Source organism: Staurois parvus, unplaced genomic scaffold, assembly GCF_062004578.1.
Source record: "Staurois parvus isolate SC_StPar_1 unplaced genomic scaffold, SC_StPar_1.0 ptg000104l, whole genome shotgun sequence".
NCBI lineage: Eukaryota > Metazoa > Chordata > Amphibia > Anura > Ranidae > Staurois > Staurois parvus.
In genome coordinates this window covers 7,897,501-7,917,332 of record NW_028317900.1, presented here as the reverse complement: position 1 = coordinate 7,917,332, position 19,832 = coordinate 7,897,501, and the positions used below count along the sequence as shown (strand labels likewise).

Sequence of the window (19,832 nt, the reverse complement as noted above, 5' to 3'; positions counted from 1 at the left end):
ACCCTTTCTCTATAAATCTTTCAATTAACACCTCAGATTGATCGAAAAAATCTTTGTTAGCGCTACAATTTCTTTTTAATCTGGTAAACTGACTTTTTGGAGTGCTATATAACCAATTTGGATGATGTACACTAGAAATAGGTATATAGCTGTTTTTGTCCACTTCCTTGAAGTAAGTTTTGGTACAAATTTGGCCATTATCTTTATATAGGACCAGATCCAAAAAATTAATTTGCTCAAAATCACTAATTTATTATATGCTTATTCATAACAATGTTGTTCCTTATTTTACTAGGAAGAAACCTTTCTATGTCTGGAGCAGGGGCGGACTAACAACTCATGGGGCCCCCGGGCAATAGGGAATCATGAGGCCCCTGTGTCCTTGCCCACACTCAAAAAATCCTATAAAAAAGGTACCAGGGGCATTTCATGGGGCCCCCTACTGACCCCAGGCCCTCGGGCAGTGCCCGAGTGCTCGAATGGTCAGTCCACCCCTGGTCTGGAGACATTTTATTTACATTTCCTTGCATGGAATAAATATCCATTGTGTTCTTTAACGTACGGCAATTGGAGAATGTAGAGAAAAGAAGGAAGTGAACTGGTTATTTCATCTCTCATCAGTTGCTACAAAGTCCTAACAAATATCAGGTGCACCTTTGTATGTGTTTTTTACCAACTACTGTTGGCTGATACAGCCTGTAACTGTGCAATCTGACTTACAGAGGAGAATGTCAGAACTCTGTGGAGAGACCACTGCTTCTCCACAGAGAGCAAGGATTTTTCTGTACAGTATACTGACAGGGGACAGGCTTTTCTACTGAGGCTGTGGCTGCTTTCTTGAGCTCTTCTCCACTTTTTAGACGCTTTGCGGTGTACAAAGGCCCTCTACGTTCCTACGTTTGTACAATACAGGACAGTGTGAAGGAAAACTGTAAGAACCAGGAATAAAGTAAGTATAGCTGCCTATTCCTCTATCCAGCAAAAACACCCACTTGCGGGTAGAAGACCCACAAGGAAAGAAGTCCCAAAGAGAACAATCTGCGGCTTAGAAAAATATTTATTAATACTGTTTTGTATCTATTCCTCTATCCCCCTGAAGAAAAACACCATTTAGGCCTTGTTTATATCAGATACAGTCAAATTCACTTTTAATAGCTTTTTTAAATACAGTACAAATACATATGCAAGAAAAATTAATGAATTTCACAGAAACTAGCTTATACCAATGCAGTGCTTTCATGTGCATGTGCTGTACGCATGCTGCTGTTTTTCACACGTAAACGCCCCGGATCGCAAGTACACATACATGAATGCACCGGAAATGTATGTACAGTAAATATAATTCAATTATAAAAAACATAAATTATGGCTAAAACACACTGCAAGTGCACCAAAAATGCACTGCAAACACAAATGCATGTAAACATGCATGTAGAACTGCACACTGAATGCAAGAATTGTAGTGTAAAAGCTCTTAAAACAGAACTATAGGCAGAACCTTTTTTTCAAATTTTGGGTAGAGTAAGGGAGGGTTATCACTCCTGTGAGGTTTATTTTTACCATCTGTGTCCCATAGGGGAGATTTCCTTTCACTTCCTGTCCCATAACCAAAACAGGAAGTAAAAGGAAATCCTTGCAAAGTAGAGGAATCTGTTACTGTTCTGGGGACAACCCCAAATTTTGGATTTTCTTTTAGGCCTGTTTACACCTATGCAGGTTGCGCCTGATGCATTTTCCCGGTATATTTTGTATTTTTTCACACACGTTTTTGACACGTTTATAATGTGTTTTTCATTTTTGGGAGTTGTCTGTTGTCTTGAGGGAGAAACCAGCAGAAATGCATCACAAAATGCAAGCACTGTGTTTTTGATGCATTTTTGATGCATCTCCCCTGTATTTCCATTGAAGTCTATGAAGTCTATGAAACCAAGACTGAAGGGGCGAGGTGAGGAGTAGAAAGATAGATTTGTGTGTCATCAGCATAGAGATGGTACTTAAAGCCATGGGAGTTTATCAAGTGACTGAGGGAGGAGGTGTAGATGGAGAAGAGAAGGGGTCCAAGGACAGAACCTTGAGGGACCCCTACAGAAAGAAGTGGAGAGGAGGAGACAGAGTTATAGGTAACGCTGAAGGAGCACTGCGATAGGTAGGAGGAGAACCAGGAGAGAACAGAGTCTCGGAGGCCAAAAGAGTGGAGTTTTTTGAGGAGGGGATGGTCAACAGTATCAAAAGCCGCAGAGAGGTCAAGCAGTAAGAGTATGGAGTAATAGCCATTAGTTTTAGCAGTTAGTAAATCATTAGTGAGTTTTAGTAGGGTAGTTTCAGTGGAGTGTAGTGAGCGAAAGTTCAGGCGATTGTAGACTAAGCGTTCTAAGAGTTTAGACGTAAACGGGAGCAGGGAGATGGGTCTTAAGTGGTTCAGGTTGGCGGGGTCCAGTGAGGGCTTTTTAAGTATGGGAGTGATTTGTGCATGCCTTAAAGGGGTGAGGAAGGCACCATTGGTGAGGGAGAGATTAAAGATGTGAGTGAGGGAGCATAGGACAGAAGAAGAGGGTGACCATAGTAGTAGTTGAGAGGAGACAGGATCCAGGGAGCAGGTGGTGAGGTGGGATTCTGAGAAAACTTTAGTGACCTCTTCAGTAGTAGCAAGGTTAAAAGAGGAAAGTGTGGAGGGAGATTTATTACAAGGTATGCTAAGTGGGATAGATGTCTGTATAGCAGAGATGCCCCTACAAATTGCATCAATCTTGTTTTTGAAATTATTTGCAATCTCGTAAGCAGTGAGTGAGTTACTGGATGGAGGTGGAGAAAGTAGAGTTAAAAGTAGAGAAGAGACGATGAGGGCTGGATGACAAGCTATTAATAAAAGTGACAAAGTAGGCTTGTTTGGTAGCATGGAGGGAGGAATTGTATGTTAAGAAAGCAGATTTATATCGGGTGAATGCTTGGTGAGATTTGGTTTTACGCCACAATCCAGCGCACGACTATGTTGCTTAAGATTTCTGGCGTCATCAGTCTGCCACAGTTGTAACAGTCGGGGCCTGATACTTTGTGTAGTTAGAGGAACAAGTAAGTCTAATGTGAACGAAAGTGAACTGTTGCAGACAGCAGTGGTAAGGTCAGGGCAGGACAGGGGAGAGATTCTTGCATAGAGGCGGTCAGTTGCAGAGTGGAAAAGAAAAGGGTTTTAGTTGTGAAGGTTTCTGCGAGTAATTATTTCCTTGAAGGGAAAAGTTTAAAGAGGAGGACACTGTGAAGGTGATGAGATTGTGATCAGAGAGAGGAAAGGGGGTGTTTGTAAGGTTGTAGGAAGTGCAAAGATGGGAGAAAACAAGTTCTAATTTATTCCCATCAGAGTGAGTGGAGGACTGTATGTATCCATTGTCTTAAGGCAAAAGATGAGGTTAGGTTGAAGAGTTGGGATGTAGCCAGGTTGTTCACATTAATGGGGATGTTGAAATCTCCAAGAATGATAGTGGGTATTTCAGAGGAGAGAAAGTAGGGTAGCCAAGCAGAGAAGTCATCCAGAAAGTGTGACAGCGGTAGATGACTGCAATCCTCAGAGAAATGGGAGAAAACAGCTGAATGCAGTGAGTCTTGAAAGAAGAGAAGGATAGAGAGGGAGGGTTAGGGAGGACTTGAAAGGTGCTCAGTGGGGATAGAAGCAAACCAACTCCACCTACTTTCTGACCACTGGGTCTGGGTGAGTGGGTTCAGAGAAGCCCTCCATAGGAAAGTGCTGCTGGAGAAGCAGAATCTGATGCTTGAAGCCAGGTTTCTGTAATTGCTAGTAGGTTAAGGGAGTAGGAGACAAAATGTTCATGGACAGAGGTGAGCTTATTACAGACAGAGCGGGCATTCAAGCGTGCACATGAAAAAGGGAGGGTGGGTTTTAGGAGCATAGGGATTGAGTTAAATTGAGTGAATTGTGGCTATTCCTGGAGGAAGGAGGGTGCCTGGTGTGGGGGTGAGATACTGGAGGACCAGGGTTAGCAGGTGAGTAAAGTATTAGCAGGAGGTGATGAGAGCAGCAGTAGGGAGATGGTAGAAGTGAGGGTGATATGTATAAGTTTTGGGGTGGAATAGAAGGGAAATGAAATTTTGAGAACGGAGGATAGTAATATGAAAAGGAGGAGTAGAGGGGGCATATTAAAAGGTACATGGAGTGGCAATCAAACTTGTAGATGTTTCCCAGGGTGTTTGCTTGCAGTCTATCCAGCGTGCAGTAGAGTTCTTACATGTATCTTCCTGCTGCTTGAGTTATCCTGCTTTAGTTAAACTGCTGTTTTCAACTTCTGTTTTGCACTTCAGCAGAAAATGCACTGCTGTGTTCAGTTACTGTTTTGCACTCCAGCAGAAAATGCACTCATGCAGGAAAAAAGCCCTCCATCTGCAACTGAAAAAAAAAGAAGTTTTGCCTTTAGTTATACTTTAACCAGTTGCCGCCCGGCCTGTGGTCAAACCACGGCTGGGCGAACACTTCGTCCCTCCGGGAGGATACCATGGGGCATCCTTACCGGATTGCGCTTTGCGCGTGCCCGCAGGGCCGCGCTGTGGCGAGATCTGTCACTGGCCAATGACATATCTCTGTACCGGCCCCGTTGCCAGTACCATGTGACCTGCTGTGACCAGTCACAGCAGGTCACATGACAGTTGTATACAATGGATGGCTTCCTTTCATACCATCCATTGTATACAAGTGTGTCTAGCTGAGAATGGTCACAGCAATCACAGGCTGGGCCAATCACAGTGTCATGTGATTAGCCGTGGCCAATCACAGCTAATCACAACAAAAAAAACCTGAATGAATCAATTTCATTCAGTTAAATGCTTGCTTATAGCAAATAAATTCTTTGCTATAATCAATCAAATTGTGTAAAAAATAATTCTGATCACTTCCCCGAAGTAGTACAATGTTACTGTGGTAACATTATACTACTTTGGTCATAGTGCAATATGAAAACAAATCTTAAAAAAAGAGAAAAAATGTAATAAAAAAAATAAAGAAGAAAATTGAAAAAAAATTATCATTTTTTTTTTGTACTGTCACCAGTCAGTGTCCCTGATCACCGCCACACCAGTTATATGCTGACACTGTATGTACGTAAAAAAAACAATTGTGAAAATAATTTTTTTAATTTATTACTTTTCCGAAAAATTATGACAAAAAAATTACAACTTCAAAAAACTCGCCATGCCTCTTATGAAGTACGTCGGACTGTCTACTCTGCAAAAAAGGGTCATTTGGGGGATATCTGTACTGCTCTGACATTTTTGGGCCTCAAGAAATTAGATTGGCTGTCAGTACTTCAGGATTGGTCAATTTTCAGATATATCCCATAGTTTGTGAACTCTATAACTTTCCTACAGACTAAATAATAAATACTGATTTGGGTTGTTTTCACCCAAAGAAATATAGCAGAATACATCTTGGACTAAATTTAGGAAGAACAATTATTTATTTGCAAACGTTTATAACAAAAACAAAGAAAAGGGTGTGGTTTTTTTTTTACAAACTTTTTTTTTTTTTTTGTTAATTTAGCAAAAACTAAAAACCCCAGTGGTGATTAAATATCACCAAAAGAAAGCTCTAGTTGTGTGAAAAAAATAATACAATTTTAGTTTGGGTACAGTGTTGCATGACTGCGCAATTGTCATTCAAAGTGTGAGAGCGCTGAAACCTGAAAATTGGCCTGGGCAGGAAGGGGATAAAAGTGCCTGATATGGAAGTGGTTAATCTTGCCATAAGAAGAATAGGGGGCACAGGAAGGGTGATTTTGTTTTAATTAATCCGGAGTTCGGCTTTAAATACATTCCTTTAGAGCATAGATTACATGGAGCAGGATTACATGGATATAGATATTCTAGCTCTATCATGCCGCCTTGCCTTTAGTACTAAAAACCCATTGTCATTATCTGCCCTTGATCTTTACTGCCACTTGCACACGTGAAGTAAATTTACTTATTCAGGAACATATTTGTCATCAAAGTGTACAGACTCAGGTCACCACAGCCTCTAGACCCATATCATTACAAATATATGATGTATAAACACCTGTTCACAAACGTCATTAATTTGCATGCATGATTCAATTCACTGTTATAAATGTGAAATCGTAGAATGATTTTATATCCCCACCACTAGTCCCTGAGCTTACCTTCACTAATTCATCAAAAGAAATAATCAGTTCTTCATGTACCAAAGAAGTGCTCATGTATTTGCAGGTACCTTCAACAGTGACCATCAGGAAAAAAGGATGAAAAAAACACGAATCATTGAACATACTGGTGATTGTTAAAAAAAAAAATAATAGCAACCATATCCTGCTAAAGCCAGCATCAGATATATTTGGTATACATGCTAAGTAATTTGCTTTTGTAACACTTGCAGGTATAAAAAAATAACAACTGAAAACGCTTTCACCTTTCTTTCTATCTAGAAGGCTGGCACCATGTTTGTTTAGGTAACATCCAGGGTCTACATTCACACCTTGAACTATGGGCACACTTGCACTGAGCACAGTTGCCTTGTACCATGCTCAAGAATCAATGTCCCTGCTCCCTACTCCCCCAGTGGCCTATGGTCACATTATGTCACATCCAAGCACGCTTAGGTCATCACCTCTGCCTCATACACAAGCATACCATGGTGAGTCCAACAGTGCCATGTCCAACCCTACACCTTTAAGCAGGACAGCACACAAGATGCTAAAGTGTGCCTTAGCATGGTACGGAGCTATGACACCAGTCAAACAAACTGGCCTTTGAGGGACAAAAGGTCTCAGGCACAGTATAGATCACCTAGTGTGAGCACTTCCTAAGATGCTGGTCCATTGACAACAAAACTGTGTAATTCCTGTGTATGTATACATACTGTATCTCACAAAAATGAGTCCCCTACTGCTGTCTCTAAACTTGTACATGGCTACAATTTTTTAATGTTGCAGTTTTATTGCTGACGGGGGATTGAGGGGGGGACTGAGAAAATGCCTCATCCTGCCTGCAGCAGACTGATGACCACTTTCTCCCAGACTGCGTCTGTCAGCCTAGGCACAGCCTGCAGCTCAAGTTAGAAAGCTGAAACAACGGTTTGAAAGGTTGCTATCTTTCCTATCTGAAATGAAACATCACAATTATTAACAGGGTGAGCCTCTCTGGATCAACTGTGGGTTTAGAGTTCTCAGGGTGATTTTTTTTTTGTTTTAACTTAGATAGTAATAACACTTTCAAAAGAGAGTTTTGGTGGAAAGACAGATACTAGAAATGTGTCCCTGTATGTCTCCCTTTTGGACATAGAGGGGGATTTACTAAAATTCAAGCATGCCAAATCTGGTGCAGCTCTTCATAAAAACCAATCACCTTCCAGGTTTTATTATCAAAGCTTAACTGAAGAAGCTGAAGTTAGAAGCTGATTGGCTACCATGCATAGCTGCACCAGTTTTAGTAAAACTCCCCCAGAGTATTAATGGCCTTCTAATAATCCTAAACAATGGTGTGAAAATGTCTTCTAAGTGTTCAGGGACTATCACACCACCTCTAGGTGTGACATTTTCTATATAGGGTTTATGCAGAGCAATGTGGTTGCCCTTAGGAATAACTTTTACTTTTACTTAAACTTTTATTTAAGGGGGAGCTACAGTCAAAGCTGAAAAAAAATAAAAGTCAGCAGCTACAAATACTGCAGCTGTTGACGTTAAAAAAAAAAACAGCCACTCACTTGTCCCAAGATCCAGTGGTGTACTCACTGTCCTCGCACCCCGGCACCAGCATCTCAAGTGGGGGCACACAGCTGTGACAGCTTGTGGCTTCACAGCCAGGTGCCCACTGCGCATGCGTGAGTAGCGCTGCACATTGTGAATGATCCTGTAGTCTTCTGGGACCTGTCATTTGTCCTAGAAGACTATAGGAGGTGGGGGAGAGGACAACTTCCGCCTTCGACCGCCTAGGTGACCACAGAGAAAGTGGGAGCGGGTACCTGTCAAAATTGGGTACCCGCTCCCCAAAGGTGCCAGTTCCGCACGGGGAGCAGGTAACCAGTACTTAAAACTTCCCCTTTTGGGTGGACCTCCGCTTTGGTGCATTTTCAATTGAGATCACTATAAACACAAAAAAATGTATTGATGTGTGTTTTTAACTATTAAAAAAAACAAAAAACAAAAGTGAAACAAAAACAAACAGGTAAAACCAATGTTGAAATACATACTGTATATGGCGGGTGTCGGCAACCCGCGGCTCCAGAGCCGCATGCGGCTCTTTTTCACCTTGGCTGCGGCTCCGGAGCACACTGCCCACCAGGTGACAGGCAATAGGGCAGCAATGGGCAAACTACGGCCTGGCGGACCTTTTAATCCGGCCCGCGGAGCTAGGCTCCCGCTAGGCTCCTCTCACAGTCCGCAAAGGTAAGTGAATTGACACAGGGGGGACTTGGGGACTTAATATGGGGGCTGAATTACTATAGGGGGGATGAATTACTATATGGGGGATGAATTACTATATGGGGGATGAATTACTATGGGGGATGAATTACTATATGGGGGATGAATTACTATATGGGGGATGAATTACTATATGGGGGATGAATTACTATGGGGGATGAATTACTATATGGGGGATGTATTTTCAGTTTTAAAAATGTGGCTCTCAAAATAAATTTCAATCGTGGTTTTGGCGAGATTTGGCTCAGTTGGAAAAAAAAGGTTGCCCACCACTGACCTAAGGCTATGATTGTGATTATGATGATACACTGTGGCCCTGATTAACCCTTTGCTTACTGGGCCCTTAAACCTCCTTCATGACCAGAGCGCTTTTTGCAATATATGCAGTGTCGGATTTGTTTTAAATGTTGCAATGGTTTTGCGGCTCCCAGTCTTTTTTTCCCTCTCGGAAACGGGTTCAAGTGGCTCTTTATGTCTTAAAGGTTGCAGACCCCTGGTATATGGGAACTGTATTTACAGTGAGGTTTTTTTTTATGTGCATTGATGATGCACAATGGTGTACCAGCATGTGTTTCAACATGTTACAAAGCACATTGACTTGCTGTCTGATGCATTTTCTTTATTTCCTATGATAAACACATCACACAAACATTGTGTGTGTTTCCAGAATTACCGTGGACTTCCACTTTAAGCTGCATTTTCAGATATGACATGAGTCACACAGAATTGCATGACAATGGAAATCACATCAATGCAACTCAGCACAGTGAGATTTTGGAAAAGGTTCCTGTACTACTTTGGTGCAATTCCGGTGTAAGTTTGGCCCCATAAAATATATAAACCTCATCAAAGTTGCATCTAAGTTGCACTACATAATTGCATTGAAAGTGCAGCACAGTGGCTAAGTGATTAGCATTTCCGTCTGGCAGCACTAGGGTTGTTGGTTCAAATCCCATCCACAGCACTACCTGCCTGGAGTTTGCATGTTCTCCCTGTGCCTGTGTGGGTTTCCTCTGGGCGCTCCGCTTTCCTCCCACACTCCAAAGACATTCTGGTAGGTTAATTGGCTCCTGTCTAAAATTGGCCCTAGTATGTGTATGTATAAATGTGCATTAGGGACCTTAGATTGTAAGCTCCTTGAGGGCAAGGACTGGTGTGAATGTACAATATATATGTAAAGAGCTGCGTAACTTGACAGCGCTATATATGTGCCTGTAGTAAATAATACATAAATAAAAATTCATGGTGCTGTGGCACTGTGTGGCTCTGTATGAGTTTGAAAAAGAGTCAGGGACTTTTTTCCGCATTTTTCCTACACGTGATGTACATCCACCCATCAGTACACCTGTGCATTCTAAATTTCCCTGCTAACCCCTGCACCCCAAACCTCCCTCATCATCTCCACTCTACCCCCACCTTAACTCTTCAGGCCTCCTCTGCTCATATTTGCACCCACCTTCCTTACCTCTGTACATCCCCTCTTTGCTCACCTGTGCACCCCAAATTGTAATTCCTTTTCTGCCTACCTCTGTACACACCCCCACACACACACACTTTGCTTACCTTTGCAGAACAGGCTGGTGTGACCACAGTGACCACAGTTGCAGGCTGGACTTTCAAGCATGCCTGTTCACCTCCCCACTGGACAGCATTCAGCAGAGATGATGGTGGCTGGAACCTCAGGGGGAATACTATACAGTAAAAATGAATGCCGCCACTATTTACTTAGGAATGCCACATTGTCACCACTATTTACATATGAATGCCACTGCTATTTACATATGAATTCTGGTTATTTACATGTGAATGCTGACATGGTCTGCACAGGTGACTCATCTGTACATGGCAATAGCCCAAACCTGGGCAGCATAAGTGACAGCACTTCACACTGAGATATCAGGACACAGCCAAGGGCAAAGACTTCAAGGGACAAGGGAATGTAAACCAGGACAGTTGGCAAGTATAGGGTAGTTGCTTTGGGCCCCTCAACACTGACTGGGCCCAGGGCAGCTGCCCCTTTTGCCCCTCCCTAAAGACGGCCTGGAACTGCCAGATGTGCACAGCACAGTACAAAAAGCTAAAACCAAAGCTGAAATACATACTGTATATAGGAACTGTATTTCCAAAAGTTTTTGTAATTCTGTACAGGCAACTGTTTGATCCAGGCATTCCTGCCAGACAGCACAACTAGATTCTCAACCTCCTATTGCAACAACCCCCCCCCCCCCCCCATTCTGCTCTCCGCTCCTGTAAGTGTGTTCAACATCACCATGAGTGTACTCAACAAAGCCTGATAGGCTCCTTGCACTGGTTCTGCTTCCCTGTATAAGCACTGCTGTAGGAAGCTACAGGCGGAGAGCAAACCAAATTCAAGTATTTACACTAGTTCTATTCAAAATTGTTTTAAAAATAAAAAAATACTGCAATAATTTTATATCTGAGTTTAAAATGCATGCTAAACCCAATGTACAAAGATGGGTTTTTTCAACCTGTGTCTTATTTGGTTGTACATTATAAATATCTATGTTCAATTTGTTTATTAAGAAGAATAAGGTAGTACAGGACACAAAATCTAAATGAAATGTACACCAAATAAATACAGTGGTAGCCATCAAGGAATAACATAAAAATCCTTCAGGGCAAGGAATATACTCACAATATAAATAGGCCTGGACAGATTGGTGCTGCGTGCCTACAGGGCTCAAATACAATAAGAGCAAACACAGGGCTCAAATACAAAAGTCCAATTGTAAAAAAGTAAGAATAACCCAGTAAGAACAATAAAAAAAACTAAAAAATAAATTGAATGAGGCTACTGTGGATGAGCTCAAGGTAGGGCGGTTGCTCATGCCACCTAACACCCCGTAGTGTGGAGGGTTTATATATTGTGAGTATCAATATGACATAAATTGAAATCTATACAACTGTATTTCCTTTAAGAAGCATTCCAATGTGCCTATACCATTTTCCTTGGAAATAAATGTCTAAAGCTGCAAGTTGGCTTTTTTGGTACTGTTTAATAACTCAAAGATGAGATGAAAATATCCATTCCTATGTCTTCATCCATTCTACCATGCACAAGACAACTGTGATGTTCTGTATTTGTACGTATAGTAAGTCAGAAGACTTGGTGGCAGAGAAGCCTGGGCCCTTTAAAGTTAGACAAGAAATGTCAACATTTCAGGAATTCTGAGAAAATCTTGTGTCCTGTTTCCTATGAAGGAAAATAAACCTGCTGCTTCTTGTTTGATGTGAAAGGAGGAGGAATGAAGGGGAGGTGACTTTCTTTCTCCATCACAGGGCTGTATTAGATCCTGACATTTCCAATACATTGTTCAGAAAGGCTTGTCTCATCGTGGCTATGATGTTCATTTACCCTCTTTCTTTATTTTCACAGTAGACCAGCTCATGGCTGTACGACAATCCCCAGACTGGCCCTGGAGTTAAAGCAAATCATTCACTGCACATCCCATTCCAAGCTGCCCCAAGTGACTCCCATACGGGTGATGATGCCTTTAGGACAGCTTATCAAAGGAGCCAGCTTGGATGAACTCATACAGATGTGTATTCAAACTTTTGGTAAGTTACCATGACTTTCTGTCATCTCCTTTTATCTTTTGCAAAATGACAAGCAACAGAAAAGTGAAACACCATAATCAATTATCTTCCGCATGGTGATCCTGTTTTTTTTCCAAGTAGGGTCTGAATAAAACAGGATTCAAATGTATTATTATTAGGATGTGTATTGTCATATTCTCATAAAAATGTATTGCAAAGTAATAACTTGTGATGGTGTTAAATACAGTTTAATCACAACCTGTGCTAGAAAATGGCATTTGGAATGTTGCAGGCTGTTGCAGTTAACACAAACTTCACTTCCTCTATTTTCTTTCTTAATGAAGCCAGTAAATTGTTTAGAACTCTCATGAATATTGTACAATACAAGATCATTACTCCCTGTTTTCATTTGGAGCCGCACACTTTTATTTTTGGGTTTTTGTATTCTATTTGGGTTGTATTATGTCCCTCACAATTTCTTTTGTTTTCTCTTCCTGAACTCTGTAAAGACATTGATTGTCCATTTCTAAAAATACATGAGACAGTCAAAGGTCTGGGGGGGGGGGTTAAGCAGCAGTGGGTTACCATAAACTGTACTAGAGCAAATGCCATAGCCAGCTGGCCTTTCCATTGTGCTGGTTTAATAGACGTGTTGTATTTACAGCTGTAAAGAGCAATTGTTGGAAAATGTTTTGCCTGCATTAATAACATATTAACAATGTAATGGTTATATTGGCCTGCTTTCTGATATACATTTTGGAAGTTCCATGTTATTTATAAGAAACATTTCCATGCAGAACAAGGCCAATATTGCTTTATTAGCAGAGATAGTTAGGAAATCTGTTGACATTTTTCAACCCTCCCATACTCTAATACAAATGACATTTCCTGCTGATATGAGTATTTGCATGGATCAAACAAGAATATTTTCCATGTATGATGGCTTAGTTGGCATGAGACACTCTCCAGTGCAATGTCACAAGAGTGTATTTGATATTTATTTATTAAACCAGAAAAATATTTTTTGTTACCGGGTGGTATAGAACTCTTGATAGCTCTGCTAGTGTTTTCTATTTACTGAGCTGGCCATTCATAGCCCTGTTTTTTTTACTGTTTGTTGAGTGTTGACTTGAAGCAGTGCTGAAGCCTGAATAGAACCTAGATAACATTATCCCAAGAGATAAGAGTCATGTCTGGCTGGAGAGATTGCCATGGAGGATGTGATGGGATTTGTGGAGCACTGATAATGCCCATTCCAGATATCAGTAGTGTAGTCAAGTCTACTTCCTTGACACTAACTAGCCATTACAAAGTTAGTCTGGCTGAAAAAAGACAAAAGTCCATCCAGTTCAATTGCTTTGGATTCTGCCAATTTTTTATAAGTTAAAGTAGAACTATAGGCAAAACTTTTTTTTCATTGTCAGATTTTGTTTCACCATCTGTGTCCTATTGCAGAGATTTCTCTTCACTTTCTGTCCCAAAGCCAAACAGGAAGTGAGAGGAAATCCCTGTAAATTAAGGAAATTTCTTGGGGACCCCCAGGTCACCAGAACCTGTGTCCCCATTGGAAGATTTCCTCTCTATTACTTTACTGGGGACAACCCAAAATTTGGGGTTTTCTTTTACTTTCACTTTCAATGATAATGGTAAACGGGACAAAGAGAGAGGGTGAATACACCTAATGGGGACACAGACAACAATCAAAACTGACAAGTATTCTAATCCAGCTCCACTCTTTCCAAAACAAAAAAAAAAAAGTTTTGCCTTTAGTTATACTTTAAGCTGAAATCATCTAATTATATTAAAATGTAACATTGGTTTGCGTATTCTTCACAGCACAGCACTGAGTCAGGGCTTGAGCGCCACCAAAAAAGACAGGTTCTATGGTATCTGGTACATGATATCTTATATCTCAGTCCCCTTATACGTAGGACAAGTGACCCTCTAGGATTGTTTCTTCTTTTGAAAAGAAATCCCTAGTTAAATGCACAAGAAGGCTTCTGCAAGCCATACATGATTAAAAAATGAACCGATTTCCTCATCCACACATTCATTGTGGATGGGGGAATCCTTCCAGCTGAGCCATTGTACTATGCTGGCTGGGAGTGGGATAGCAGAATACAATGATAAGTATTTCTAGCTATGGAGGTATTGATCATTTAGGAAAAAACCCAACAGGCTGGTTGAACACAAGTAAATTGATAGATCGACTTGTGTACAACCAGCAGGCCATACATGGATCGAAATGTGTCTGCTCCCCGCTGAGCAGGCTGAATTTCTATCCATGTATGGCCGGCTTAAAGTGGTTCTAAAGGCAGAAAATATTTTTTTACCTTAGTACATTCTGTGCATTAAGGTAAAAAAAAGCTTCTGCATGCAGCTTCCCTCCCAGCCCCACCTAAATACTTACCTGAGCCCAATCTCGATCCAACGATGTGCAGAAGAGCAGAGGTTCTATCCAGTCTTTCCCTCCTCATTGACTCAGAGACATCAGCAGGAGACAATGGCTTCTGCTGCTGTCAATCACAGACAGAGAGGAGGGTTTGGGGGCAGGGCTGAGCCCCACTCTGTGTGTCAATGGACACAAAGAGCTGGCTCAGAAGCGAGCATGCACAAGTGCCCCCATAGCAAGCAGCTTGCTATGGGGGCACTCGATGGGAGGGAGGGAGCTCAGAGCACTGGTGGAGGAGGATAGGGGGGAAAAAAACATTGTTCAGAGCAGGTAAGTATGACATGTTTGTTATTTAAATAAAAAATGTATTCTTTACAATCACTTTAAATGTACTGAACTAAAACCACAGGAGACCAGGATCCCAAACAAAACTAAGAACTTTTACCTCAGACCTAATTATTATATTTTCCTCCAAATTCTAAACATTCAGTATATGGTCTTGATGGTATTTGTACTACTCTGTTAACAGATGTTTTACACACATCTTTTTAGATATGAATTTTTCACAAACTCATTTTTTTATTGGCATAGACTTATTAAAACACTCTAGGCAAACATAAAAGACAGAAATTAATGCAGCTCTTCAATTATGAATACATCATTAATGTATTTTTTAAAATGCAAATGGTGTAAATACCTGAAATTAACCTGGTATTAGCCTTTGTATTCCCTGTACAGCAGGACTGGAGGGTGAGTGGAAGAAGTAGGACAAGATGCCAATCAGTTTATGTGCTGACAAGAAGCATACTAATAGTAGGAGAGAGCAAAGCGAGGTTGACATCATTTGGCCTTTTCAGTTGATCCAGAGAAAGCGGAGTATCCCAAATCCAGTGAGAGTACACTCCTGTTGAGTGCTGAAGCAAGAGTGATATCAATGGCCTGCTCATGGGATCCTGAAAGAGGTAAGTATCCCAAATGCAGTGAGAATACGTTTCTGCACAATGCTGAATGTCCTCCTGATGAGATTTGGGATCTTCAGCTTTCCCACCCTGAGGGATTTGGATAGGGTGGAGTAGGGTTATTTTCCAATATAAACCAGCGCAAAACACAAATGTTAAAGTAATAAGTGAATATAAAATTATTATTTTATATATAATCTTTAAAATCCAGTGATAAATGTAAGTGACCACAAACCCGTGACATAAAATCAAAAGTCCAGTGATCCCTAAGAAAACTTTCTAAAAAAATAAACTTCAGTGCTTCAAATAATTCTTCCACCATCCACCAGTGCCGAAACCAACATAAACCGCACTCACCAGATAATGGTGAGTAAAACACCTTTCAGGATTATTTAGGGCTCCTGGACCCCCTTTTGAGGACTCCTCCATTTTCCACCTCAGAACTATGGGTATTTCTCCACTCGTCTCCTCGCCAAATCACCAAGATCCAAAAAGGAAAAAAAGACTAATAAAAAGGAAAGGAAAAAAAGACTTGAGTCTTGAGAACGCCCTGTGGGTGGGGCGAAACGCGCTGACGTACTTCCGGTTGGTCTCCCGAGCGTCCGACGTCATTTCCGGTGAGTGGAACGCACGCCGAGGGATGCGTTCCAGGCGGCCATTTTGACTAGTGGAGGAAGTTTGTTCTTTATGGAGGCTGTCATCCTGCTGTATACAAGGCTGTGAGTTCCCAGGAGCTGTGGAAATTCGTTTTGCTGTTTGAAAATTCGATTGATGTCCTTAAATAAATGCTGGTTTTTATCCTATGAAATGTGAGTGGTTTGGCTTGAATTAACTAAGAAGGGGTATAACAGTATTACACTATTAGTCTTTTTTTCCTTTTTGGAACTTGGTGATTTGGCGAGGAGACGAGTGGAGAAATACCCATAGTTCTGAGGTGGAAAATAGAGGAGTCCTCAAAAGGGGGTCCAGGAGCCATAAATAATCCTGAAAGGTGCTTTACTCACCATTATCTGGTGAGTGCGGTTTATGTTGGTTTCGGCACTGGTGGATGGTGGAAGAATTATTTGAAGCACTGAAGTTTATTTTTTTTTTTTTTTTTTTTAGAAAGTTTTCTTAGGGATCACTGGACTTTTGATTTTATGTCATGGGTTTGTGGTCACTTACATTTATCACTGGATTTTAAAGATTATTTATAAAATAATAATTTTATATTCACTTATTACTTTAACATTTGTGTTTTGCGCTGGTTTATATTGGAAAATTTGTTTTGGTTCATATACCTATGCACAGCAGCATTTCACTTATAATTGTTTGTTAGTAGATTGATCCTGGGCGCTGTTTTTTTTTTTTTTTTTTTTATTTAAATTTTGGAGTAGGGTTATGTTATGTTTTTTTATGTCCGTAGCTTTTCCCTTACATGATGACATGTTGTCAGTACAACTGGAAGTGAAAGGAAATCTCCAGCAGGGACACAGACTGGACGTTGTTCAGTAGAGTAGGGGAAGGCTAGAACCCCTTTCAATGTTTTATTGCTAAACAAAAAAAAAATAGAGGCGCTAGACTTAATGATCGGCTTTCTTCAAATGCAAGTTGAAAATTCTTCTTCTTCAGTGATTTCAGGCTGCTTAAAAAACACAAAGTTGCAGAATTGTCCTGTGGAAGTGGAACACCTCAGAAGATTATGCAAAGATAAGAAAATAACCCTACTCCACCCTATCCAAATCCCTCAGGGTGGGAAAGCTGAAGATCCCAAATCTCATCAGGAGGACATTCAGCATTGTGCAGAAACGTATTCTCACTGCATTTGGGATACTTACCTCTTTCAGGATCCCATGAGCAGGCCATTGATATCACTCTTGCTTCAGCACTCAACAGGAGTGTACTCTCACTGGATTTGGGATACTCCGCTTTCTCTGGATCAACTGAAAAGGCCAAATGATGTCAACCTCGCTTTGCTCTCTCCTACTATTAGTATGCTTCTTGTCAGCACATAAACTGATTGGCATCTTGTCCTACTTCTTCCACTCACCCTCCAGTCCTTTTTTTCCTTTCCTTTTTATTAGTCTTTTTTTCCTTTTTGGATCTTGGTGATTTGGCGAGGAGACGAGTGGAGAAATACCCATAGTTCTGAGGTGGAAAATGGAGGAGTCCTCAAAAGGGGGTCCAGGAGCCCTAAATAATCCTGAAAGGTGTTTTACTCACCATTATCTGGTGAGTGCGGTTTATGTTGGTTTCGGCACTGGTGGATGGTGGAAGAATTATTTGAAGCACTGAAGTTTATTTTTTTAGAAAGTTTTCTTAGGGATCACTGGACTTTTGATTTTATGTCATGGGTTTGTGGTCACTTACATTTATCACTGGATTTTAAAGATTATTTATAAAATAATAATTTTATATTCACTTATTACTTTAACATTTGTGTTTTGCGCTGGTTTATATTGGAAAATTTGTTTTGGTTCATATACCTATGCACAGCAGCATTTCACTTATAATTGTTTGTTAGTAGATTGATCCTGGGCGCTGTTTTTTTTTTTTTTTTTTTAATTTAAATTTTGGAGTAGGGTTATGTTATGTTTTTTTATGTCCGTAGCTTTTCCCTTACATGATGACATGTTGTCAGTACAACTGGAAGTGAAAGGAAATCTCCAGCAGGGACACAGACTGGACGTTGTTCAGTAGAGTAGGGGAAGGCTAGAACCCCTTTCAACGTTTTATTGCTAAACAAAAAAAAAATAGAGGCGCTAGACTTAATGATCGGCTTTCTTCAAATGCAAGTTGAAAATTCTTCTTCTTCAGTGATTTCAGGCTGCTTAAAAAACACAAAGTTGCAGAATTGTCCTGTGGAAGTGGAACACCTCAGAAGATTATGCAAAGATAAGAAACAGAGCACCAAATGATCATTTCTAAAGTCCATATACCTTTGACTCACAGCAATGATCTTACAGCACTGGCCAATGTATTTTAGAGGCCAAAAACCCCCCTTCACCGGGGCTGAAATTTGATTTCACCAGAAGTATGCAAAGCTCAAAAGCGTGGAGGCATTGCCATTGAGCTTTGCATGCTTCCAGTTCAAGTGATCAGATATTCATTTGGCAGAGTTTGATACAATCCTTCTCAGGAACTCCAGCAATCAAATCTCAGCCCTAATGAAGGGGTGTTTTTGGCCCCCAAAGCAGGTTGGCTACTGACCATGTCAAGAATAAAGGTTAAAAGTATTTTTGAACTGAACATTTGGTACTCTGTGTATTCTGTTGCATACATTTTTTCAGTTTTTCCATTACAGATTTTTTCTCACTTTCTGTCAAATGGTAATGTTGTAACAGGAATTGAATGCGAGAGGAATGCTACTCTGGAAGGCCTTACATAGAAATATGAACCTCATATTAGTTTTACCCAATTAGCCACTCTCCCCAAAACTTTTGGATGCGAATTCACTTTAGGGTATGTAGGAAAAAGTTGTCATAGGAGCTCTCTTGTCATAATATCATACTTTTATTGACAGGTTGGTATTTCCTGAAATTGTCCCCACTTTTAATGTGGGTGGGAGACTTAGAAATGGCCAGAAATTGATGATGAAACCTGTAGTCAGTCTTTTCCCAGGATTTTTATTCATGGAATGTTGAAAATAATTCCTTAAAATAAGAGCTGTCATACTGTGTGCCCTGCCTCATAAAATAGGTCTACAGATATGTTTCCATATTTGTACAAATTGAGAATAAAATATCTTATGACTATCTACAAATGAGTTGGGTTGCTGTCTGTTTGCTCTGCAGGTTTGTTTTTGTATGTGGCTTTCTGGTTGTTTTACCACTTGGCAGTAGTGAAATGAGTCAATTCATCAGGTTCTTGACCTTTGTTGTGGATCTCAGTCTGCAGTCTCCACACACATCTCCAGCTGGCAGAAACCCCAACGTCAGGACACAGTCTCCCCACTTTCTTTCATTGTTTCTTAGTACATACAAAATAATAATATATTGACTATGAGTCAGTGTATTTACAAATGACTGCATACAAAGACCTGGTAGGGGCCCCACAGAGAGAAATGAGTTTTGAGAAGCAGGAGCTCTATCATAGATGTACAGTGCATGCGTTAACTGAGCACTGTTTCAGCTCCAAGCCGAAATGTCACTGCTATACAACACCAATCAGAACAGTGTTTGATGTGAGAAACTCCAGCTGGGTTCAGTCAATAATGGATTACATCAGGACACTTTGTTGGCCTTTGTTTGAAGCGGTTAACCATTTCCCTGTAAAAATTGATCAGTATGACAAACAGCAAAATTTACATTATATAAAAAGAAAACATAGTGGACGTCATTAGTGTACCATATTAAAGGGAAAATGTTAATACCCATAGCTAACTGGTAGCAAAGGTGTTTTATTATTATTATTTGTATTGGATAGAGTGCACCTCTAACAGATTCATATTGCTGTATTCCCTTTTCCCTTTAAGGCCCCTTCCACATGAGCATTTATTTTTCAGGTGGA

At 40.6% G+C, this 19,832-nt stretch overlaps 1 protein-coding gene across 1 annotated transcript in view; it reads left to right on the top strand.

Annotated features, from left to right (window-relative positions):
* RASGRP1 (RAS guanyl releasing protein 1) overlaps nt 1–19,832 on the top strand; it is a 76,924-nt gene that overhangs the window by 18,169 nt on the left and 38,923 nt on the right. Inside the window, exon 2 of the mRNA XM_089671302.1 lies at nt 11,833–12,014. Within this exon, the coding sequence (XP_089527428.1) occupies nt 11,833–12,014 (182 nt within the window). The remainder of the gene's footprint in view (nt 1–11,832; nt 12,015–19,832) is intronic.